This window comes from Acanthochromis polyacanthus, chromosome 9 (assembly GCF_021347895.1).
Source record: "Acanthochromis polyacanthus isolate Apoly-LR-REF ecotype Palm Island chromosome 9, KAUST_Apoly_ChrSc, whole genome shotgun sequence".
Lineage (NCBI taxonomy): Eukaryota > Metazoa > Chordata > Actinopteri > Pomacentridae > Acanthochromis > Acanthochromis polyacanthus.
The window spans coordinates 5,948,906-5,974,125 of NC_067121.1; the positions used below are offsets into that span (position 1 = coordinate 5,948,906).

The following is a 25,220-nucleotide window of genomic DNA, read 5'->3' on the forward strand; positions in this document are numbered from 1 at the left end:
ATGGGAACGACGTAAGGATGAAACGCCGTAAGTCGAGGTCGAGGATGTCGTAAACCGAGGACCCCCTGTACTTGTTTCTCAGCTTGTGACTGCAGGTGTTGAGAGGAATTCATTGTTTGGTTTTTCATTTATTCATAAAAATAGGAAAATGTAGTGCTGCAATCAGAGAACAATTGACAGATATTTTTCTAATCGTTGACTGTTTAAGTAAAAAAGAAATGAATGTAGACCAAAACAAGCGATCTAAATAATCCTCTTTGTGCTCTTAGAAACTGTTATGTTACGTACCGAATCAGCCAGCAGATTCATCAGTAAGGACATTTTTCAGTCTCACGTCTTTCTCAGTGACTTCTTTTCTTCAAAATCTATGAATTGAGTCTTTAACGCCGGTTTGGGATGCAGCTGGAGGTTAAAGGGGAAATCAGAAGAGAATCAGAAAGCGACCGTAAACGAATCCTCCAGGAAGCCGATCAGCTGCTACCTGCAGAGGTTTACTTTCTGTGTTGTTTGGTTCCAGCTCTGAAGGTTAATGAGCTTCAGCAGGACTTTATCATTCCAGGCTGTTGATACATGAACTGGTCTCTGCTCTGATCAGCGGCTCGTCGGCCTCCAGGGAAACGTGACTTAATAATTTATGTTAATTACAGCCGGGTTGCTGAAGGCGGCGGTGAGCTATCGGCTGCTGTCACTTCTGGCTTCATAAATGTGTTTTAAAAGGACTTTAATGAAACGGCAAACACGACTGAGCTCTTAGGTCTTATTTTACGTCCTACATTACACTTTAAATCTGCATTTTACATCTAATTCAGACTCTACGTTGTTTGTAACTCAGTATTTATGATTTTTTCTCTTTAGTTTTGTTTCATTTGTGTAGATTTTAGTTTATTTTGAAATGCAGTCAGTTACAAATTCAGTTTGGTCCCAACTTTTACGGTTTATTATTTTTTTTGCATAATCAGTTATTGTAAATACATTTTTCATTACATGATTCTAATTTTATTTCAGTTCATTTTGGATTTCGTACTCTCCTTTAAAATGAGAAAAAATATAATTCAAACACAAAAAGTCACTTAAAATAAAAAGATTTACAAAACAGATTTTTTATAAATGTAGAAATATTGTAAATGTTTTATTTCTCTATATTTTTTGTTTTTCTGTCATGTTAAATATTGTTCTTGTCATAACAGTAACTTTAAATTCGTAAAAATTAGTTAGATCTGTTTTTATTCTATTTTTTATTTGTAAATCTTCCTACTTTAGTTTTGTCTAGTTTACAGTTTAGAATAAAATTGAAATGCTTGAAATATTGAAGGGATTTTTAGTCTTAATATTATTTTTTTAATTCGTATCATTTTTTATCTTTTTTTTTTGCATTATTTAACTTTTGTAAAAAAAATTCCAAATTACCAAATACCAATTTTTTTCAGATATTACACATTATTAAATAGTATCACAAAATTAAAAAACTTACATTAAAAAAAAAAGAATGAAAATAAAACACACACTAAAATAATAATAAAAAATAATAAAAATGTTAAAAAAAAATTTCAATAAAAGGAGAATTTAAATCAAATTTTTTGTAAAAACACAAACTATAAAAAATATTTCCAATATTTTCTGAATTTTTTTGAACACCAGATTAATTCCTAAATCGATAAAGTGATTGATAATGCATTTATTTCTTGTTGTACGTTATTAATTTCCCGTCTGCTCGTACGAAGGTGTGTTGGTTTTCCTCCAGTCTTTGCAGCAGATGAACCTCGTGACGATCTGAAGCTCGCAGCAGAAAGTTTAGTCTCAGCTCAGACCTGCTCCGGCCGACGTGGAGAATTTAAATAGCTCGGCGTGCTGCAGGAGGCTGATGTGCCCCGGAGGCCGACACGAGCCAAGAGGGGCAACCAGGCGTGCAAAACGAGCGCACACATAGACACACAGCCGGACACGCTGGCGTAGAAACACACCGAGAGTGGCTGCCAGCAGACTGCAGGGAGAACAGAAGGAGAGGTTAGCGAGGAGCAGGAACAGAGAGGATGCTGGGAAGGCGTGGGCCGGGCGCTCTCATGAAAACACAGGAAGGTGGAGACGGAGGGAAAATTGGCTTTTTGTTCGGCGTGTCGTCTGGACCTTCGACCTCCAGCGGCGCTGTGGAGTTAAATCGGCAGGTTTCCGGTGGGAGTTTTCTAATAAATCTGAGGTGAATTGAGCAAAATCACAGCAGTGGACGGCTGTCTAGGAGCCAAATCTGACTTAACATGAAAATACTTTGGTTTATGAGCAAATACCTGCAAAACTACAGCTGTCTGTTGGGATTGAGTGCTAATAGAGATGTACTAGCTGGTAAGGAAGGGAAAAGGTCATGCATGCTAGTTTAAACAATGAAAAATATGTTTGTGAGTACAAAGAAAAAGAAGGTCGTGCATGTCGGAGAACTTGCCAGGTACAGCATCTAATCTACAAAATATTTAACGTGGAAATACTTTGATTTATGAGCAAATGTCTGCAAATCTACAGCTGTGAGTGGGTTTGTTAACAGTTTATCCAGTTAAAAATGTATTGGCTGGTAAGGAAGCAGAAGGAAGAATATATTATTGGGTAATACGTAAAAGAAGGTCATGTATGTCGGAAACTATAACGCAGAATATCTACGGTACCTGGAGGAACCGTGTTAACTGATGAATCTGAAGAAGAAGGTCGTGCACGTTGGAAAATATATTGCAGATTATCCGCAGTGGAACCCCATTGGCTGATAAATCTGAAGAACATCTTGTATGTTGGAAAATACACTGTAGAGTCGTCCAGTATTTTACGTTTAGTTTTAAGAGACTTTTGATGACAGAAGAAGCAGCCTGAAGAATTGCTGTAATCTTCAGTATCTAACCAAGTATTTGAATGTTTATACAAAAGAATTTAACAAGTTTTCTTTAGTTTTAAGGTGTAGCTGGCGCTCTTTTCTTCTTCTGTGGTTTCTGATGAAGGGGTAGTCCAGCAGCAGCAGGTTTTGTTACAGTAGAAGAAGAAACAGCAGAAATCTCAGCGTCCGGTCTGTTTCCATCCTCGTGTAAATCTCGCGTTGTCATGTTTGGTTGTTTTTCCGTCTGAACGTGTGGTGTTTGCAGATGGTAACACGCCCTGTCATTAAACAACTGGCGCTAAACGTTTCTGGCTGCATCTTTTTATATCTGGCTGTAATCTGCTTCCTGTTTCCTTTTTTTTCCTCCTTGCCGACTGCTGGGAGTTAAACACGGCGGTTATTAAAGGACGGTTGATTTCCTCGTCTGATCTTTTCCCTCCGTCTGTTTTCCCGCTGACGGAGGATCTCTGTGGTTTTCTGCTGAATAATGGATTCTGTCTTTGTGCTGTTTGGAGGAAGAGGAGGAGACGAGAAAACCAGGGAGAGAAATGTGGATTTAGTTAATGGAAGTAGGAATTTAAAGACAAATGTTTGATCTGGCGACATTTGGCATCACATTTTGGTTGTTTACCGTCATTTTGTGGTTGTTTTGTGCCATTCTTTGGTAATTTTTTGTCTTTATGAGTTCATTTGGCGTGTCATTTTGGTTGTTTTATGTCACTTTGTGGTCTGTGTGTGACATATTGGTCATTTTACATCTTTTTACATCACTTTTTTTTATCATTTTGTGGTTGTTTTGTGCCATAATTTGGTCATTTTATGTTCTTATGAGTTCATTTGGCATCTCATTTTGGTTCTTTTCCATCATTTTGAGGTCTTTGTGTGACAATTTTGTCATTTTACGTCTTTATGTCCCAGTTTGATCATTTATTAGTTGCTTTGTGCTGTACTTTGGTCATTTTGTGTCTTCACAAGTTCATTTGGTTCCTAATTTTTTTCTGTTCTGTATTGTTTTGTGATAGTTTAGTGACTCATTTTGTCTGTTTTACGTCATTTTGTGGCCATTTTACGTCTCTTTATGTCCCAATTTTGCCATTTTACATCATTTTGTGGTTGTTTTGTGTCATCATTTGGTCATTTTGGTTCAGGCATGTGGGTTCCGTAAAGCGTCCTGAGACAATTTGACCTGTAATTGGCGCTAAATAAATAAAATTGAATTGAATGTTATGCCTTTATGAGTTCATTTGGTGTCTCATTTTGGTTGTTTGACATCATTTTGTGGACTTTGTGTGACATTTTGGACATTTCATGTCTCTTTATGTCACAGTTTGGTCGTTTTACATCATTTTTGGTTGTTTTATACCATGATTTGGTCATTTTATGTCTTTATGAATTCATTTAGCGTCTCATTTTGGTTCTTTTCGATCATTTTGTGGTCTTTGTGTGACAATTTTGTCATTTTACATCTTTTTATGTCCCAGTTTCGTCATTTTGTGGTTGTTTTGTGCTATACTTTGGTCATTTCATGTCTTTCTGAGTTCATTTGGAGTCTTATTTTGGTTGTTTTAAGTGATTTTGTGGTGGTTTAGCAGCTTATTTTGGTTGGTTTATGTCATTTTGTGATTTTGTGTGACATTTTGTTCATTTTGCATCCTTTTATGTCCCAGTTTTGTTGTTCTTCGTCATTTTGTGGTTGTTTTGTGGCATGGTTTTGGTCATTTTATGTCTTTCTGAGTTCATTTGGAGTCTTATTTTGGTTGTTTTAAACTGATTTTGTGGTGGTTTAGCAGCTTATTTTGGTTGGTTTATGTCATTTTGTGATTTTGTGTGACATTTTGTTCATTTTGCATCTTTTTATGTCCCAGTTTTGTTGTTCTTCGTCATTTTGTGGTTGTTTTGTGGCATGGTTTTGGTCATTTCATGTCTTTCTGAGTTCATTTGGAGTCTCATTTTGGTTGTTTTATGTCCTTTTATGGTAGTTTAGCATCTTAGTTTGGTTGTTTTCAGTAGGGCTGGACCCGAATATTCGATCATGACGGTGGTATCTGAATATTAATTTTGAGATCCGAATATTCAGAGCAAGGTCATTTTGTTTGTGGGTTCATGTATATGAAATGGCCACATTCTATGGTGCCTCAGATTTTTTAAAGATTTCATCTGTTGGAAATGATGCGACTGAGCATTCTGAGAGCTTTTCAAGTTAATAAATGGTTTCATTTTGTCTCAGACGGTTGAAGATCAAAAGAAATTATGAATTTTGATCTCAATTATGTCAAAAACAAAGAATATGCCATTTACTGGTTTAAAAGATAAAGAAATGTTATAAAAATTAAAAAAGCTGCCACTATCAGATATTTGACTTTTTTTTCGATAAAGTGAGTAATGGTTGGTTTTGGGATCATCTGCACCTTTTCAGCTGCTGCACGTCCTTCAGTTCACATTTAATTAGACAACACAAACACATTTTTATTACACAGGAAAGATAAAAAACAAAAATGGTTTCAGCTTCACGCAGTAAAATCAGAATCAATGTTAAAATGAGACGCTAAAAGCTGCTCAGAGCTTCCTGCTCTGTTGTTGTTGTGGTGGTGGTGGTGGAGCAGAGAGGATTGTGGGTAGGGAGTGGTGCTGTGACCTCAGATGGCTCCGGCCTCCCCCCTCCTCCCCCCTGCCTCACCTCGGGCGACGCCTCTCCATCTGGGTCGACTCTCTGAGAGCCGCTGCCAAACAAACCGTCCTCCGGGACCAAAACACCACAACAGGTGAGTCGACTCGGGGACAGGTGAGGCTCTGAAACTCGACACCGGAGCTTCTCTGGTGACGCTCAGACGCATCGGGGTCCGAATTCACCCTGAAACCTCCGACTGAGTTATTACTTTACGTCTCCACAGATCATTTACCAGCAGAAATCCACAAATAACCAATTATTAATGCAGATAAATAAACACGTTTCACTATATTGTCAATGTTAAAAACATTAAAATCACCCTTCGACATTAAAACTCCTCTAGGTGAAGGTTATTGGAAGTTTAAGTTGACTAATATATATTTGTTTTGAATTCTTGGTCTCAAAAACACAATTTTTTCATGAAATGTGTCAGATAAACTTCTTTTATTGACCTAAAACACTGTTTGGATGTGAATTAAACGTCCAAAAGTCGAGAAATGTAGAATATTAGTGTGGTGAAGACCCACACTGTAATATTGTTGCAGAATACAATAAAATACAATGAAAAATACAGTGAAGTACTGGAAAAAATCAAGGTTTTCCATAAATTAGCTTTTTGTAGCCTTAATTTTAGGACTTCATGCGTATTTTTGAGGTTTTAAAGTTTGATGAGCAACATTTCCACATGTAGAAACAATCTAAATACCTCTAATATGATAAAATAGTAATAATAAATTAATTAAATGGATGTGACAAACTCTATGTAAAATGATGAAAACTATTTCTGCAGATCAACGTTTGTAGATGGTAGACAATAATTAAATCATTCCAACACTTTTAAACGATTTATTTCTTATTTAATAAACAAATCTCTTCTTTTTCTGTTTTCTGTCACTAATTTATTTTAATTTTATGAATATATTTATATTAAACTCAGATGCAACTGTTTTAACAATTAAATGGAAGGAAATGTTTGTGAAATTATGATAAAATTTGCAAATGTATTAAAAAAAGAAATAACTTACAAGTAATTTAAAATAATAAAATTTGAAAAAAAATAATAAAATGTAATATGTAAAATATATAAAAATGAATAGAATTAAATATCAAAATAATAATATATAAAATATGCATACATATAATTTATGAAATATCTAAAAATGAATTTAATGAAATACCAAAAACATTTTAAAAGTAAAATTAAAAATGTATGAAAATTTGGATATATAAAAAATATAAAAATAGATGGAATAATGTAATTTAAAAATACACAATAATTGTATTTTAACAGCAGGTTTTATCTAAAAAAATGTTTTTCTAAAATGCAATAGAATTTATTAGGAATATTTTTTGTAGTGTTTTTTTTTTACAACATTAACAATAATTTTTAGAGGCTATTTTTTTTAAAATTTTTGGGTAGATATTTTTTAAATACAGCAAAACAATTGTGAAATGAAAAGGCGCAATTCTGTAATATTCTTTTTTTTGTTGTTTCTTCCTTGGTTTGATGTCTTCAGACCTTTAAAATATTTAGAGGAGAACCAGAATAAGCATGTTTATTCTCACCATCCTGGAGTTTGTATTCAGGATAAAACACGATGAAAATATCAGCAGATTTAATACAGAAGTGATCGTGCACCTGGTTTTATAATTTATTGCTTTAGATGTCGTCGAGCTGCAGCTTTTAGAAAAGAGACAGAAGATGATTAAATCTGAAGATCTGCTGCCGCCTGCTGGTTTCTGCTGGAGCTGCACCTTTCTCTGCAGATTAAATAATTCATCTCTGGGCTGCAGCTGAAGAATATTTCTATTAATGATTCATTCGCATTTTGTTTCTCCACTTAACCCTCCGAACTCCAAGCTGTTTCTGGAGGTTTCTCTTTTTTTCTGCTACTTTTAGTCATTTTGTCAGCCCAATGTGACGGTTAAAATGCAATAAATCAGAAAATATCTAGTGTTTTTTAGGCTAAAGCATCTGAATTGTACAACATTTACCCCAAACACCCACAGGAGATGAAAACACTGCTTTAGATTTTTTTATCACTGTTGGTCACCAAAGGTTTCACAGTTTGTAGTTTTTTTTTTTCTACAATCTGGTTACAGAAAGTGATTTATTTTCCTTTTATCTTTAAAATCAAATTGTAATTATTCTGTAAGTTTATTTTCCTAGGGAAGAAAACAGCAGATTTTAAAGTTTTTAATTAATTATTTATGCAAAATTAAGAATAACATAAACTTCAACACGAATGGCTGCTGAAATCCGTTAGAAAAATGTCAGTTTATTGACCTAAAACGGTCCAAATGTCCTGAATAATGCAACACTTTAACACGGTAAAGACCCACACCGTGAAAAAAATTACACTGTAATATTCTGTCAGAAAAATGTGTAATTTTTGACATAAAACACTGTTTGGATGTGAATTAAACATCCAGATGTCAAGGAAAATGTAAAATGTTAGTGTGGTAAAGACCCACACTGTAAAAACATGGGAAAATGACAATGTTTTCATCAGAAAATAAAAGAAAAATCCCTAAAATGACCCCATTTATTAGCCACAAACTGTATACATCTTCAGCACATCATGTGAAACGTAAAGTTTGTTGAGAAAAATTACCAACTCCATCAATTCTGTCTGTTTTTACAGCTTCTGGCTGATAACATGATTAAAAACACCAATATGCCTCTTAAACGTAGAAGCTGAAGCCTTCTAGAGTTTGTTTGTGCTTTTAAAGAATATCCAAAAATAGGTTTTCATAGATCTTTGACGACATCTGATCGTTTGGTTTGATGGCTTCTGAGCTTCCTTCTCCACTCTAATTTAGTTCAGATTTTCTCTTCACAGCTTGTCTGGGTGTTTTGAGGTGAAGACAGCAGGGGGCGCCACCTCCACAGCTGTTTAAAATACTGACCAGCAGTTTGCTCTGAATGAATAAAAATATGGAGTTATTTATGCTCCAAAACATCCATCCATCCATCCATCCATCCATCCATCCATCCATCCATCCTCTATACACCGCTTTATCCTCACTAGGGTCATGGGGGGTGCTGGAGTCTATCCCAGCTGACTCGGGTGAAGGCAGGGGACACCCTGGACAGGTCACCAGTCTGTCACAGGGCTACATATACAGACACACAATCACACTCACATTCACACCTACGGACAAGTAACCAGTTGGACTGTGGGAGGAAGCCGGAGTACCCGGAGAAAACCCACGCATGTACAGGGAGAACATGCAAACTCCATGCAGAAAGATCCCAGGAAATCCGGGATTTGAACCGGGGATCTTCTTGCTGCAAGGCAAAAGTGCTAACCACTACTCCACTGTGCAGCCCGTGCTCCGAAACAACCGGCTAAATATTAAATAATCTGCAGCAGCATCTCGGTTAACAACACCTGTTATTATTAAATTACTAGTCAATTCTGTCATTTTAATTGAATAAAAAACAACATTAACAACTTCCAGCTTCTAAGATGTGAGGATTTTGATTAGAATTTTTCCTTTTTTTAGAGAATCTGGTGCAAATATTGTGTTCTTGGAGTTTTTATTTAAATGAGACGCGTAGAATGAAGTGATTTAGATGAAATATCATGATTTTAAGCTTAGCTTTGTTTGTTTTTCCTCAACATATTAAGTTTAATGTGATGTGTTGAAGAGTTATGCAGTTTCTGGCTCATAAATGGGGTCATTTTAGTCATTTTTCTTTTGTTTTCTGATGAACACACAACTTTTAAACCTGGTGTTTTCTTCCAGAATAATAAAAATTTGAATAGTTTGAATAGTTTTTTTGGGATGTAAAAATGTAAATAATAAGTTTAGCCTCATTTTCTTTTCCTGTGGGCTAAATCTGCAAAATAGTGCAGTGAAAATGACCGAACAGTGAGGAAAAATGCGTCCGGAGTTAATCGAATAACTGAAAATCAGAGGATTTATAATCATTTCAGTGATTATTTTCATCTAAAAACACCAAATGTCTACAGATCTCTGCTCCTTAGATGGGACTATTTCTGCTTTTCTTTGTCTATTATGATGAAATACTGAATATTTCACAAAATATCAAAGACGTCGCTTTGGATTTATCCACTAAACCATTGAGGAAGTAGGTGATTGATTTTCACAGTTATAGAGTAAAATAGAAGATTTTTATTGTCATTTTCTCTGTATATTCAGGACATAGAGAGGAACTGAGAAGACGTTTCTCTCACACCTCTGTTTTAGAGCCGTACATTAAAAAAAAGACCAAAATTTCAGTCTAAAGAAAAATGTATAAAAATCAACCTGTGAAATGACGATAATGTATTATAGGACCGTCAGAAAAAAAATCCTAAAATAGCTGTAAAATTGCCTGAGTGAACCCTCCCTTTGTGATATTTTCTGTTAACAAAACATGAAGCGTTTTTTTCAGTGGAACTCGACCCAGATCTCTGGAGACTCGGGTCATTTCGGGTCCAGATCCAAACACTCGGCGGTTTGTGGAGTAAAAAAGCAGCAGGGTAAATTTAGAAGGAGGCCGTCGCATCTGAAGCTGTCAGCTGCCATCACCGTCACCGCAAACACTCGGTCTGCACTGCTGGACGCTCAACTCGCCGCATCTGCTGCATGTGTGGGAGTCTGAGTGACGCATGTGAGCGTGCAGCCTGACTCAGGCTTTGATAATGAGGCGCTTGGACAGCAGCAGGCGCAGATGGAAGCTAATTGGTGCAAAACTGTCCCAAATGGAAGTCGCTGCAGTGGGAGCTTCTTCTGAGGCCTGCAGTTCACTTCCTGTTGGATTTATCATGAAGAAACCTGGATAAAGCAGTAAAAAAAAGCCTTCAAACGTACCTTCAAAATTCAAAAGGCAGCGAGGACTTCAGGACTTTCTGACATTCTTTTGCCCCAGATTCCATTAAATTCCTTTAATATTCAGTACCTGTTAGCACTGAGCCCCAGTCTGAGACCGGCGTCTTTGATAATAGACGCTGTAACTACATTAAAGTTATTAAAATCAATCCAGCGTATATGCTTGACAACTGGATAGTTCTGCAGTGCAATAAAAAATGCATTTCTGGATCCAAGCTGCTACTTAATGTTACGTACACGGTTGCAAACTGTGAAACCTTAAAGACACTCAAAGTTCAGACTCCTGGACTTTCTCATGTTTTTTGCTCTAAATTCCACCCAAATCTAAGACCAGTTTCGTCAATAGTGGACGTTTCAGGTACCTTAAAGTTATTAACCTCAGTCCTGTAGTTCACTTCCAGTTTGGTTTATTTTTGAAGAAACTTAAAAATACTTCAAAGTTCCAAAGGCAGTGGAGACATCTGGACTTTCTCCTGTTTTTTTGCTCTAAATCCCACCTAAGTCCTTTAATATCGAATATTTTCTTCAATAATGAACACCTCAGGTCCATTAAAGCAATTCAAATCAATTTGTATGCTTGACAACTGGCTACCATAACAAAACTTTACGAAGAAACTGCATTTCTGCCTCCAAGCTTGTTCTTTATGTTAGGTCGCTGCAGTGGAAGCTTCTTCTGAGGCCTGTCCATGCTGGAGTTCACTTCCTGTTGGGTTTATTTTGAAAAAGCATGGCTAGAGCAGTGAAACCAGATGAGATGCTGGGTCCTTCATTATTATTAAGACGAAACAGACTCCTGGACTCAAGTTTGCCCCAGATTCCCTCCAAGTTCTTTAATATTTACCATTTGTCGCTAGGGAGTTCAAATTTCTTAAATAACAATCCCTTCAATTACAACAGAGTCCATTGTTTATGCTTGAAAACTGGATAGCTCTGCAGTGCTTTAAAAAAAAGTTGCATTTCTGCATCCAAGCTGTTGTCTTCCTGTATTCTCTACATGCATGTCAGTAAATGCAGATCAGCTGTAATACCTGGTTGTTCCACCAGGTGGAGCCTCTTTAATGTTGTAGAGAACAGAGAAGGTAGTTACTCAGACTACAGATAGTTCATGTTGGCAGACAGAGAGCATTGTGGGAGTTAAGCTGGTAAAAGGGCACCATGACAAAGACTTGTGTGCTGCTTAATGCCCTCCGATGAGAATTCATGTGGTTAAAGCAGGCTGGTATTGATAATAAGTTCTCATCTCAGTGGCTTTGGGAATATTTTTCACCATTTTCTGACATTTTCTTGACCAAACAGGTAAATCGATTGATCCAGGAAAGTAACCAGCAACTGCTTTTGGTAATCGATTAATCTTTTCACAATTTTATTTTTAGGCAAAGACAACAAAATATTTGTATTCCAGCATCTTAAATGGGAAGACTTTTTCTTTTTCATTGTCAAATATGACTGAATTGTATTCAGAATTGCATCGAGTAATTTCAATTATTTGACAATCAGAAACAGTTTGAACTTTTTTTTTTAAAGAAAGAACTGTATAAATTCTCTAATTGCAGCTTCTTAAACATGAATATTTCCTGTTTTCTTTCCACCTCTGTGACAGCAAACTAAATATATTTGGGTTGCGGATAAAACAAGGCTTTAGAAAATTGTATTTTTCACCATTTCCGACCTTTTTTTTTTTTTTTTAGACCAGCAGATCAATCTGGCAAAGTAATCTACAACTGGTTTGATGATCAGTTAATCCTGTTGATTGTTTCTAAGCAAAAACAACAAAATGTTCAGATTTCAGCTTTTAAGATGTGACAATCTTTGCTTTTTTCTTTGTCAGATATTACTGAATCGTACTAAGAGCTGAGATGATTGATCAATTAGCTGCCGACTATTAAATGAATCGGCAACTATTTTGATGATCGATAAGTTTGAGCTTTTAAATAAAATTACTAGATTCTCTTGTTGCATTTCTTTCCTCCTCTGTGACGGTAAACTAAACATCTTTGTGGAACACCGATCTACATTTTTCACCATTTTCTAAACAGATCAGTCATTCATGAAAGTGTTAGTTTCAGCTGTAACTGTTTTGTCTGAAAGCTTTGGGATGTTTGTTGGAGTGCTTGGAGACGTTTCGTAGGCTGGATGTCGGGTCAGTTGACTCCAAAAATAATCCACGGACTCATCAGCCTTTTATAATGATAAAAGAGCTTCATGATGTGATTTATCGCCACAGAGAGCTTCTCTTTCTTCTCACATCTCCTCTTCACCCTGAATGACTAACGCTCGGCGACAGACGGTGGGCGGATGTCGACGTGAACAGAAGCAGTCCAATTAAAACCCAGCAGATAAGACCGACCCTCTGATTCCTCACGTCTCCACCCAGGACAAGAATCTGCCTCGTTATCACAAACGCTCCATCATCAGATAGACGCCGCTTCATCTGCCGACTGTCCAGCTCACGGGGAGTTAGTTGGTTATTTGTTTATTCAGGGAAGCTTATTGATGTCGAGGTCTGCTGCAAGAAAAAAACCTGGGAACAAACTCACAGCAATGAAAATCAATCAGACTCACAAACAGTCACAAATGCTCACAGAACTATCAGCTGATAGAGGTTTAAAGACTCTGAGGAAAGAGAATCTCTAACTTCAAGTTTGTTCCAGTTTGGGTCAGTAGATCTGTTTAGTCTGGATCAATTGTTTTTTTTCCAGTTTGTGTCAGTTGGTTTATTCCAGTTTGGATCAGTTGGTTTGTTCTAGTATGAATCAGTTGGTCTGCTCTGGTCAGTTGGTTTGTTCCAGTTTGGATCAGTTGGTTTATTCTAGTATGAATCAGTTGGTCTGCTCTGGTCAGTTGGTTTGTTCCAGTTTGGATCAGATGGTCTCCTCTGGTCAGTTGGTTTTTTCCGGTTTGTGTCAGTTGGTTTGTTCCAGTTTGGATCAGTTTGTTTGTTCCAGTATGAATCAGTTGGTCTGCTCTGGTCAGTTGGTTTGTTCCAGTTTGCATCAGTTGGTTTATTCTAGTATGAATCAGTTGGTCTGCTCTGGTCAGTTGGTTTGTTCCAGTTTGGATCAGATGGTCTCCTCTGGTCAGTTGGTTTTTTCCGGTTTGTGTCAGTTGGTTTGTTCCAGTTTGGATCAGTTTGTTTGTTCCAGTATGAATCAGTTGGTCTGCTCTGGTCAGTTGGTTTGTTCCAGTTTGCATCAGTTGGTTTGTTCCAGTTTAGATAACTGTTTGTACCAGTTTGGATCAGTTGGTTTGTTCTGGTTTGGGTCATTTGGTTTGTTCTGGTTTGGGTCATTTGGTTTCTTCCAGTTTGGGTCAGTTGGTTTGTTCCGCTTTGAGTCAGTTGGTTTGTTCCACTTTGGGTCATTTGGTTTGTTCCGGTTTGGATCAGTTGGTTTGTTCCACTTTGGGTCAGTTGTTTTATTCCGCTTTGGGTCATTTGGTCTCCTCTACTTCCTCTCTCCTCTTCTGTTTCCTCTCTTCCTCTTTCAGTTTTGCGTCCTGTTCTTTTTCCTCCTCGTCCACCAGCTTCTACTCTTCCTCCTATTCCTCCTCCTTCTCATCCACTTCTTCCTCTCTTCTTTTTCCTTCTCTTCCTAATTTTACTCCTCCTCTTCCTAGTTTTCCCTGATTTTTACTCCTCTTCTTGTCTCTTCTCTGTTCCCCTCGTCCTCCTCTCTCCTCTTTCTCTTCTTCCTCTCTTCCTCCCTCTCTCCTCATCTTCCTCCCCTCCCTCCTCTTCCTCTCCTCCTCTTCCTCCCTCTCTCTCCTCTTCATCCTCCTCCTCAGCTCTGACTCTGTCCTCCATCACTCTACCTTCCCTGAGGATACACCCCCTCCTCTCTCTCTCTCTCTCTCTCTCTCTCTCTCTCTCTCTCTCTCTCTCTCTCTCTCTCTCTCTCTCTCTCTCTTGTTCGGCCCTCCTCGTTTCCGATGAGTCATGTGACCAGCCTCCCCCCCCCCCCCCCCCCCCGGAGACCAATCACACCCCCACAGCTTCACACACACACACACACACACACACTTTAAACACAGCGCTCGCTTGCCCGGCTTCATCACACAGAGAGAGGAGAGAGAGAGGGGGGGGAGGAGGACGAGCGGCAAGGAGTCGCGGCGAGGAGTCGAGGCGAACGCCGCGAGGAGGTCAAGAGGAATCTACTCCATCAGCAGCAGAGGAAGAGGAGGAGGAGGAAGAGGAGGCGCAGGGGGGAGGTTCTCCCTGGATGAAGGAAGAGCTCTGGGAGACGTTTCCTCCCCGCCGCGATGGAGCGACGCGAGGAATGAGGGCGGATGGTGAGAGCGGGGAGCAGCAGCAGCAGCGGAGGAGGAGGCGAGGCGGGCAGCGGAGGCGGAGGAGGAGGCGGTGCGGTGGCCGGAGGAGGCGGGCGGCCAGGCAGGAGCCGGCGGCACTCCCGAAGGAGGCGGCTGTCGGCCAACTGCCCCGGAGCCGACAAGATGTCCCCCAGCATGAAGAAGCTGGAGTGCTTCTCACCCATGCTGTGCCACTGCAAGGTGGCCTGCACCAACAGCACCATCTCCCTCATGTTCGGCTGCAAGGTGGGTGGAACCGAGGAGGAGGAGGAGGAGGAGGAGGAGGAGGAGGAGGAGGACGCTCGGGGTCACGGCGAGGGTGGCGCTTTGATTTTGGTGGAAATCGCGGGAAGTTTGTCCGAACCTGGAAACGGTGAAGCTAAGAGAAGTTAGTCTGAAATCTGGTTTACAGCTACTTCTAACTCATTTCCTGTATTGATCAGAGATCTGCATCGGTCGTTTTTAGCTCCTGATGCTGTATTTACTCACTGTGGGCTCATTTTTTTCACTGCAATATAACTTCAACAACGTAGTCTGGATTTTAAAAAACTAAATCAAATACAGGGGGTCCTCGACAGATTTCCAACTTCCAATCCATAGGAAGGGATCGATTTTCATCATAAGTCAGAACTCCGGCGAAAATTTAAACAAAACCGTTACGTACATCATGATATCGATCAGTTCTTCGGGGGGCGGTGCTTTGGTTTTGATGGAAATCATGGGAAATTGTCCAAACCTGGAAACTGTGAAGCTGAGAAAAGTTAGTCTAGTAATTGACGGAAATTTGGTTTACTGCTGCTACAAACTCACTTCTTGTATCGATCAGAGATCCGGATGTTCCTGTTGCCACTTTTCTTCACCGTCGATCAGTTTTTTTACTGCAATATGACTTTAACAACATAGTCTAGAATTTAAAACTAAATCAAATACAGGGGTCCTTGACGGAGTTCCGACTTGCGATTAAGATTGATGTCCATCGATCCGTAGGAATGGGGTCTGACTTACGCTTGGGAGCTATAATGAAGGGCAGAAAGTTTCCAAAAAAAAAAAAAAAACGCAAAAGGTCCAATGTCCAAGGTGGCGTATGACCGGCAAATGTAAACGAAACCGTCTTCCTCGTATAGCGTCGTGTGATGACTTATTCGTTCGCTCCCCTAGGCAGCTAGTTCCCGCATGAAATTTGTTTAAACGCTATGAAGGCCGTACATTGGAATGATGGAGCAAGACTTTCTTAATTAATTTTTGGGAGGTGACAACGTAACCATGAAACACCGTAGTTTGAGAAAGTCATAAATCGATGACCTCCTGTAAATGGTAATTAATTGGTTATCTACAGCTGCTGCTAGCTCACTTCCTGTACCGATTAGAGATCTGGACCTGATGTTGTTACCTCCTTTTGCCATATTTCTTCACTGTGGGTTGATTTTTTACTGCAATATAACTTCAACAACATAGTCTGGAATTTAAAACTAAATCAAATACAGGGGGGTCTTCGACGGATAAAAATCAACTTGCATCGATCCGTTTCTATGGATCGATGCAAGTTGATTTTCATGTCGATTTTCATGTTTTATTATATCTGATTTCACTTCCATGGAGATAGCTTTCTTTTTCTTCAAAGCATCAGAAGAGTCTGGCTTACCCTTGGGATCCATAATGAAGGACAAAAAGTTAGTGAATGCAACAGAATCCAAGATGGAGTACAACCGGAGAATGCAAACAAAGCCGTCCTATAGCGCCACGTGACGATGTGTTCATCCGTTCTAGTTCCACGTAACCAGTTCTGACGTAACGATGAAATGCCGTAGTCAAGGACGTCGTAAACCGAGGACCCCCTGGAGTTGGTAGTTAACTGGTTAACTACAGCTGACTCATTGACAGCTCATCTCCTGTACGGAGTAGAGATCTGAACCGGACGTTTTTAGCACCTGTTGCCGTTTTTCTTCACTGTGGGTTTGATTTTCACTGAAAAGTGATTTTGATGCATTATTCTGATTTTAAGGGTGAGATTTGGTTAATTTTCCTTGCTAACTGGTTAACTACAGCTGCTGCTAACTCACTTCCTGTATCAATCAGAGCTCTGGACAGGATGTTTTTAGATCCTGTTACATTTTTCTTCACTGTAGGCAGATTTTTTTGGCTGCAGTGAAACTTCTACGGAACTTACTCTTGAATTTAGCACAAAATTCAGAAGTTCAGGGGCTGAATACAGATACAGGGGGTTCTCCACTTGCATCAGGATTCTGTTCCTACATCGTGACATAACCGTCTTACTCATGTAGCACCGCGTGACGACGTATTCCTCCACTCCGCTCGCCAACAAGTTCCTACTCGGAATTTGTTTTGACATCACAAACGGCGTACATTGAAATGATGGAACAAGACTTTCTGAATAAATTTAAGGGAGATGACGACGTAGCCACGAAACGCTCTAGGTCGAGGACGTCGTAAACCGAGGACCTACTGTAAATCAAATATTGTGTGTCATTGTCATTTTTCTTCACTATAGTCACATTTTTCACTGCAATAGAACGTCTACGAAAAAATGTTTTCTGTAGACGAAGGTGATTCCATTTTTTAAAAACTGATTATTTTACAAAAATTGCTAAACGGGGAGTCGAAATAGGCAATGTTTTTTACCCACAGGTGTCACCAATCCTGGAAGTCAATAGCAGCTTTATGTACTGTATATACTTTACTGTTTACGTTTTTATTTGTTTACATAAAATTCAGCCAAAAGTCTGAGTTGTTGTCAGGTGACTGTCGGTCACTAATGACTGGCTTTATGGTTTCTCAGGAAAGCGCAAAAATGTTTAGTTTTTTACAGAATCTAGTTTGGGCGAACGGTTTATTTTTGGCGAATTTCTAAACGAAGCGATTTTAAAATCAGATTTGGTTCATTTTCTCGACCAAACGGCACTAATTGATTGAAAGTTTCTGGCTGAAAAATTGGTGATTTTTAAAGATGACAATATTAATGAGCTGATAATTCACAGTAATCAGAGTCAGAGCTGCTGCTAACGTTTAATTATCTGACAAATATCTTCATCATTTTCTGTTTGGTTCCTAAAATGAAAAAAAAAAAAACACTCAAAAATATCTCTAAAACCCACTGTGATGTCCTCAGATAAATGATTGTTGTGCTGCTAATGGTGCAAATACAACCAGTTTACTTTGAATTAAATACAAAGAATGAACCTCCACATGGTAGAATCAGCTTTATTTATTATTTAAATATTACTTTTTCTTTACTTACATGTCACATAATGCATCCAAAGTGAAAATTTCCTTCAACTTTTAGCTGCAGCTGCTTCTAACTAACATATTTTATTGATTAAATCTGCAGAATATCTTCATGATTTGTTTGCTTCATAAAATGTGACAAAATATTTCAGAAAATTCTCTCGCTGATATCCTCAAAGAGCTTGTTTTCAGAATTTATTTGCGAGTTTTGCAGAAGTGGACGCTAGCTCCTACATTTCCCAGAATGCACCTTGATCCTGTTTTGTTTTGTTCAGATGGTGAAAAGCCGTCTATCGACTTTTCCTACACTTCCCACGATGCATCTGCACAGCCGAGTTTGTTTGTTTTCAGCTCCGAAACATTTCATTTCCCTTATTGGACCCCAAAAACGTCTCAAATGTGGAAGTTAATCTGATTAATCGTGTTTTTTCTCGTGTTAAGTCACGGCTGAGCAGCTTGACTGGCAGTTTTCTGTATTTGAGCTAAAACACAAGACAGATTTCTCTCATTTTTTGTACAATTTCCGCCTTTTATTTGGCAGTTTTTCAATAATTCACTAGAAAGAAGCCAGAGGGGTCAAGTATCCAGTTTGTCGATTAAAGGCGTCATTTTTGGTAAATAAAGAAGTAGCAGAAACTGAAGTCATATTTTTTAGTACATTTTGTGCCTTAAAATCCAAAGATAATTCTCATAATCTGTTTTAGTTGCAGTCAGACGTGAGTGTTCAGCAGAATTAAAAGAAGCAAAATATTAGCTGTTATTTACAATAATCTGAGTATTTAGAGGATTTTAAAAGGACAAATTCAGGTGAATTTACAGTGTTTTCAGTAATAATAAATCTGGATTTTTCTGGTTTAGTCAGGTTTGGTACTTCTATGAAATCAAATTTGTTTCAATTCAGTGAATTTCTGCTGCTTCTGATGTTTTTTTCTCATTTAAACAGTAAAATGTTGTTTATTCTGTGTTAGACTGACAGTAAATGAGATTATTCTGAACTCAGACGGTTTAAATCACGAACATCTGCAGCTCTGCGCCTGTCAGACGACACCTGAGGGTAAAACTTCCTCCCCGTCACCGTCTGACCCAACGTGACGCCATTGGTCGCTTCGGCCGCCCGTCTCCTCGGCCCCGGCGCTCCGGCCAATCAGAGGCTCTGTTTATGGCAGCGCTGAGCCGTGATTGGCTGCTCTGGAGCGTCGGTGGCAGGCTGGTCCACGTGCTTCAGTGGTCAACATGTGCTGAGCAGAGAAACAGAGTTTAACGTCTGAGAAGAGAGAAATAAATCCTCAGGAGTGGCTGTTTTTATTCTTTAGTCCTGTTTACTCCTGTTGCTGTTTTCCTCACTGTGGCCTTATTGTTCTCTCCAATATCGTCGCTCTGCTTCATATTTACTCAACCTGATTCATGTGGAGGTGAAGTAAGTCCGGAGTCTCAGTTTGGACAAGTTTCAGGTCATTTTAGACAATTTTTCAGTCGTTATGGACAAAGTTGAGATGAATTTGGCCTGTTTTCAGGTCATTTTACAGACATTCCAAATCATTCTGTCCCTATTTGATATAATTTTGAGTTTTTTGAGTCATTATGGACACAGTTGAGATGATTTATCCTGATTTCAAGTCAATGTAGACAATTTGGTGGTATTTTGGACGGATTTTTACTAATTTTGGACACATTTCAAGTCATTTTACACAAGTTTTGAGTCCTTTGCTTCATATTTGAAGTATTTTCAGTTTGTTTTCAATTTTAAAAAAATGTTTTGAGCGTGTTTTAAGTCCACTTTACGCAGGTTTTAAGTCAGTTTGGATAAGTTTGCGGCATTCTGAGCATTTTCTGAGACTTTTTGATAAATTTTCAAGTGATTTCTTACAAATTTGGGGCGTTTTGGGCAACTTTCAGTTTGTTTTGACGTGTTTTAAGCGTTTCTGGCAGTTTCCAAGTCATTTCACACAATGTTGAGTTTTACACTAATTTATTTTTCCAGGGGGAGCGGCACGCTAGAAGTTAAAAATCTGACAGTTCTTTTTGTAATCATTACTGGCTGATAAATTGTGTAATTTTGTGGATTTTTAAAGATAAAACCTTTAACCTGTCAGTGGGTTTTGAGGGTTAAAGTAAAGCATGTCTCTGTCTGACTCCAGCGTGAATCTGGAGCATCGCTGCAAACTGGACTTCACTGGAAATGACCTCTGACCTCTGGTTCTGATTGGACGCCCCAAGGCTTGGAGGTGGAAGCGATTTATTGACCTCTGACCTCTGGTTCTGGAGCTGTTGGGTCACCGGCTCGCAGTCCCATCGGTTTGTGCCGTTAATCGGAGGCGGCTCTTAACTCTTGGGTCGGCCGCTGGCGTCCGTAGATCCGTGATTAACAGCCGCTCTTCTGCTGCAGCTCTGTGACGGTTTGATCGCAGCCGGTCTTAATTAAGTCTCATTGATCGGACGACATCCGATCAATGACTTCTGGCTCCACGGATCGGGCTGGATGTTATCAATCAGAGCCGTGAAGGATTTAGGGAGCATCTGTCATTTTTAAAGCTGCTCACTTTGATCAAATCCACAAATCATTTTAAATCTGAAGCTTCTGTTGTTTTATTAGAAATGTTTAAATATAAAAAAAAATCATGACTTCATGTTCATAGTTGAGTTAATTAAAGGAGAAAAGTTTTAACTGAAACATCAAGAAGCTTCCTCAGCTGTTTACTTAGTTTTCTCTGGCAAATATTCTTTTTAAACATGAAAATGAGCTGTTTAACATCTAAAAAGGCCCCAATTTGTACAAAATTCAACGGCAGGAATCTGAAGAGATTCAAAATTCTTTTATTTTAGATCCAGACAGATTAGATCCAGATTTCAGTTTCTCTTTGTGTCACGGCATGTTGTTTGGGAATAAAATAACATACAAACAAATCATTAAAAAATATATTTTAGTTCTATACATTTTCATGTGTCTTCAGAAGGTGTACAGAAAAAATTAGTCAAAAAGATGAATTTATTTTCCAAATATTTGTTTGGTTATTCAGTGTTTTTGCTGCAGCTCTGGTGAAAACTTTGAATTTCATTTTACAGGAAACATCGAAATGAAGCAAAAAAAAAAAAATTTAACGTTTTGAAGAAATTCAAGCAGATAATTTTGTGAATGTAATTTTTAAATTCAGTTTACTTTCGCAGAGAAAGACAGAAAATATCCATATGTAATCATTTGTTATCAGAATAATTATCAATAATTCAGTTATTTGTTGCTGCTTTGGTGGAAAATGTGTTTTTTTTGCTTTTCTTTGACAGTGAACATGAAGGTTGAGCAAAACGACTTCCAGAATTTGAAGGAATTTAAACAGATAATTGTGTAAATGTGAACAAAGTAGATGGAAAAACACAAAAAATTTGATTAAATCACAAAAACACGGCAAAATCAGAGCAAAAATATTCAGTTTACTGTTGTAGAATAGGAAATAAACCAGAAAATATTCATGTTTATTCATTTATTTTCAGAATTATTGGCTGTTATTCAATTATTTCTTACAGCTTTAGTGAAAAATTTGAGTTTTTTTTTTGCTTTTATTTGACACTAAACTTGAGAATAGAGCGCGAAAATCCCAGGTTTTGAAGGAATTCCAGCGGATTATTATGTAACTTCTATAAACTGAAAAAATCAGAGTGAATGTATTCAGTTTACTGTCATGAGAGTAAACAAACAGAAAATGATCACATTTATTCATTATCAAAATAACTGGAAATTATTCAATTACTTGTTGCAGCTTTAGTGACCAATGGAATCTTTTGTTATTTGACAATAAATATGGGAATGCACCACAAAACATCCCACATGTTGAAAGAATTCCAGCGAGGGCTGGGCGACATGACGATAGATATCGTCTGGACGATAGAAAATGTCTATCATTTTATGTGAAGATCCTATATCGCAGTGTCGCAAAACATGCTTTACGGCAGTATTTTACGTCACTGACGTGCCTTACGGCAAGTCCAGGCACGCGGCTATGGTGTCAAATTTGGGTGAAAAGTCGCACGAGAGGAAAAAAGTCTCCATGGGCGCAAAAACCACTCTGAGCGCTCGTGGCAATGTCTCCGCGCAAGGAGCCTCTTATGCGCGTGGAGACATTGCTACTCGTCCATGTATGGTGCCATAATTATCCGTGGAGCTCTGATTTACACGTGCGGGGAGAAGACTTTTGACCCTTTGTGGGCGGATACCAGTGCTCGCCACAATCTTGCCCGTGGAGACTTTTTTTCCACTCGCACGGGGTACGTGGTACGCAACACTCTCTCGTACGCGCGACTTTTGACCAAAATTTGACGCCATACGCGGCTGCGGCAGTGTTGCCAACTTAGCAACTTTCTCGCTCAATCTAGCAACTTTCCAAAGCGTCCTAGCGACTTTTTTTTTTGTCAAAAGCGACTAGCCACAAATCTAGCGACTTTTTGTGCTGTTTTGGAGACTCTGACAGGAAAACTGGGCTCATTCTGCAGTTACTGTCCTCAACAAGCAGCAGGTGCTGCTGTGAGCTTCTCCCCGTCCCAAAGCACAGGCTGTCAGTGCAGTAACCCCACAGCAGTCCCAGTGTCTGATTAGGGGAGACCCACATCACTGCGCGGCCAGACGGCAGATGAATCGCGCATGTGCAGTCATTACAGATCCCATCCAGACTTACGGAGCGGGATATAAATGAAAATGTTTTCTTTGTTGTCATACTAAAATAAACCACAGCATTTAGCCTCTAGTTCAAAAACATATTTTGGGTGTTTTATACTCACTTTTTGGTCTCTTCCACAACGTTATTCTTCTCTCCTACAGCGTTGATTACAATTGCATGCAAACTGGGAAACATGCACACGAACAACCAGCTCAAACCGACGAGCTTGTACCTAAAAGAGGGGGAACTTCTGTCATATGGCGGTGGTTTGGATTTAAAAAGACCGACAAGGATCAGACTACCGTACTTTGTAAGGTATGCCGCTGCCCGGTCCCATTCATTCATTGAATTTACCAAAAATATGCTATATCGTGATGTATATCGTATCGGGATATAAAATAAACTATATCGGGATATAAAATTTTGGTCATATCGCCCAGCCCTAATTCCAATAGATAATTGTGTAAATGTGAATTTTACTGCTTTAATGAACGACAGCAAAATTAACGTAGAAACACAGAAAAGGTTAAATCCCAGAAACGTCCAGATATTCTGCTGCTCGTTCAGCTTCTTGCTTCATTCCTCTTCATCACTCCCTGAATCATCCAGCAGCCTTCCTCCTCCTCCTCCTCCTCCTCAACAGTCCTGCTACATCCGCTCTGTGCTGATGCTCCTATTTATAGCAGCTTTTGGCAGGCAGGAGTCAGCCTTCCTCCTCCTCCTCCTCCTCCTCCTCCTCCTCGTTTCTCTGAGAGCTGTCGAGGAGGAGGAGGAGGAGGAAGCTCTCTCCAGGCAGACGGAGTCATCAGTGGAAACCTCCATGCTGCCTCCTACGTTTACATCCAAGGACAGACCTGTTCCTGATGTCTGCAGCTGGAGGGCAGCGCTGCAGATGTGGACAGATGTGAACCTGTAACCTGAGTTGTCTCTCCTCCGAGTGTCGTGACGCTTCGGTTCGCTCCAGGCCTCCTGATGCTTCTCCATCTGCCGCTCGGCGCTCGTTCAAACCCCGAGCTGCAGATTAACGTCAGTCCAGAGCTGCAGGTTTTAGTTTGGGCAACAAAAGCGGTTTCTGGGCGTCACATTGTTGCTCACTGTGGTTCATTTTTCACGAAGATATGAAGTCCTGCACCTCTACGGAAACAGAACAACCATGAAGACGTTAAGAGAACTCAGAAATGTCGTCTGTGCAGTTTTAATGACAAAAATCTGGATATTTATCAACCAAAATCATCAAATAGATACATATTTATGCACTGAACTGTCAATTACCTGGATATTAATGCACAAAACTGTCAAATTTGGATATTAATTTACTAAACTGTTAAAACCCTGGATATTAGTGTTCCAAACCATAAATGACCTGGATAATAGTCCACAAAATCATCTAAAATGTGTACAAATGGATACTAAACAGCCAATAACTTGGATATTAACACACCAAACTATCAAAACCTGGATATTCATTACCAGAAATTTCAAAAACCTGAATTTTAATCTTCCAAACCATAAATAACCTGGACAGTAATCCTCAAAACCATCCAAAACCTGGATATTAACACCAAACAATCACAAACCTGGATATTTACCTGCAAAACTGTCAAAAACAAAGATATTCATCAACAAAAGTATCAAAAATCTTCATGTTAATGTACTAAACTGTTAAAACCCTGGTTATTAATGTTCCAAGCCATAGACAACCTGAATAGTAATCCACAAAAACATCTCAAACCTGGATATTAACATACCAAACAGCCAATAACTTGGATATTAACACACCAAACTATCAAACCTGGATATTCATGACCAGAAGTGTCAAAAAGCTTTATATTAATGGTCCAAACAATTAATAAACTGGATATTTACCTACAAAACTGTCAAAAACCTAGATATTAATATTCCAAACCTTAAATAACTAAGGTGATAACCCACATAAAAATATTTACCTAAAAAAATGTCAAAAACAAGGATATTCATCAACAAAAGTATTGAAAACCTGGATATTAATTTTCCAAACCATGGATAGCCTGGATAATAATCCACAAAACCTGGATATTAACATACTAAACAGCCAACGACTTTGATATTAACACAGCAAACTATCAAAACCCTGGATATTAATGTTTCAAACCACAGATAACCAAAACAACAACCCACAAAACCATCAACAACCTGAATATTATCTGCAAAACTGTCAAAAACTTGGATATTACCATACCATGCTAATAGCTGGGATATTAGTGCACAAAACTTTAGAAAACCTGAATATTAATTTTCCAAACCATCAATAACCTAGATAATAACCCACAAAATAATCAAAATCCTTGATATTTACCTGCAAAACTGTCAAAAACAAGGGTATTCATCAACAAAAGTATCAAAAAGCTGGATATTAATATTCCAAACATCAATAACCTGGATAGTAATCCATAAAATCACAGCAAAATACTAAATCAGAGTTTAATTCTTTTCATTATTTCTATTAAAACATTGAAAAAACCTCAAACTGTAGGTGTTGTTGACACTGGAAATTAAAATAGTGATGATATTTCATTGTTCACATGTTTAATTTATTTTTCTCTCCAATAACAATCAGTTTTTATCACAATATAACATTATTAGATTCATCCTTTGTTTGCTCCAGAGATCCAGAAGAACCTTTTAC

At 38.5% G+C, this 25,220-nt stretch overlaps 1 protein-coding gene across 17 annotated transcripts in view; it reads left to right on the forward strand.

The window, feature by feature from the left end:
* dlg1b (discs large MAGUK scaffold protein 1b) overlaps nucleotides 1-25,220 on the forward strand; it is a 156,438-nt gene that overhangs the window by 52,478 nt on the left and 78,740 nt on the right. Inside the window, exon 1 of one of the 17 annotated variants that reach the window (XM_051953010.1) lies at nucleotides 14,381-14,912. The exons of the other annotated variants lie outside the window; for them this stretch is intronic. Within the exon in view, the coding sequence (XP_051808970.1) occupies nucleotides 14,646-14,912 (267 nt within the window). The 5' untranslated portion in view covers nucleotides 14,381-14,645. Of the gene's footprint in view, nucleotides 1-14,380; nucleotides 14,913-25,220 lie in introns of those variants that run through there. 17 annotated transcript variants of the gene reach the window in all.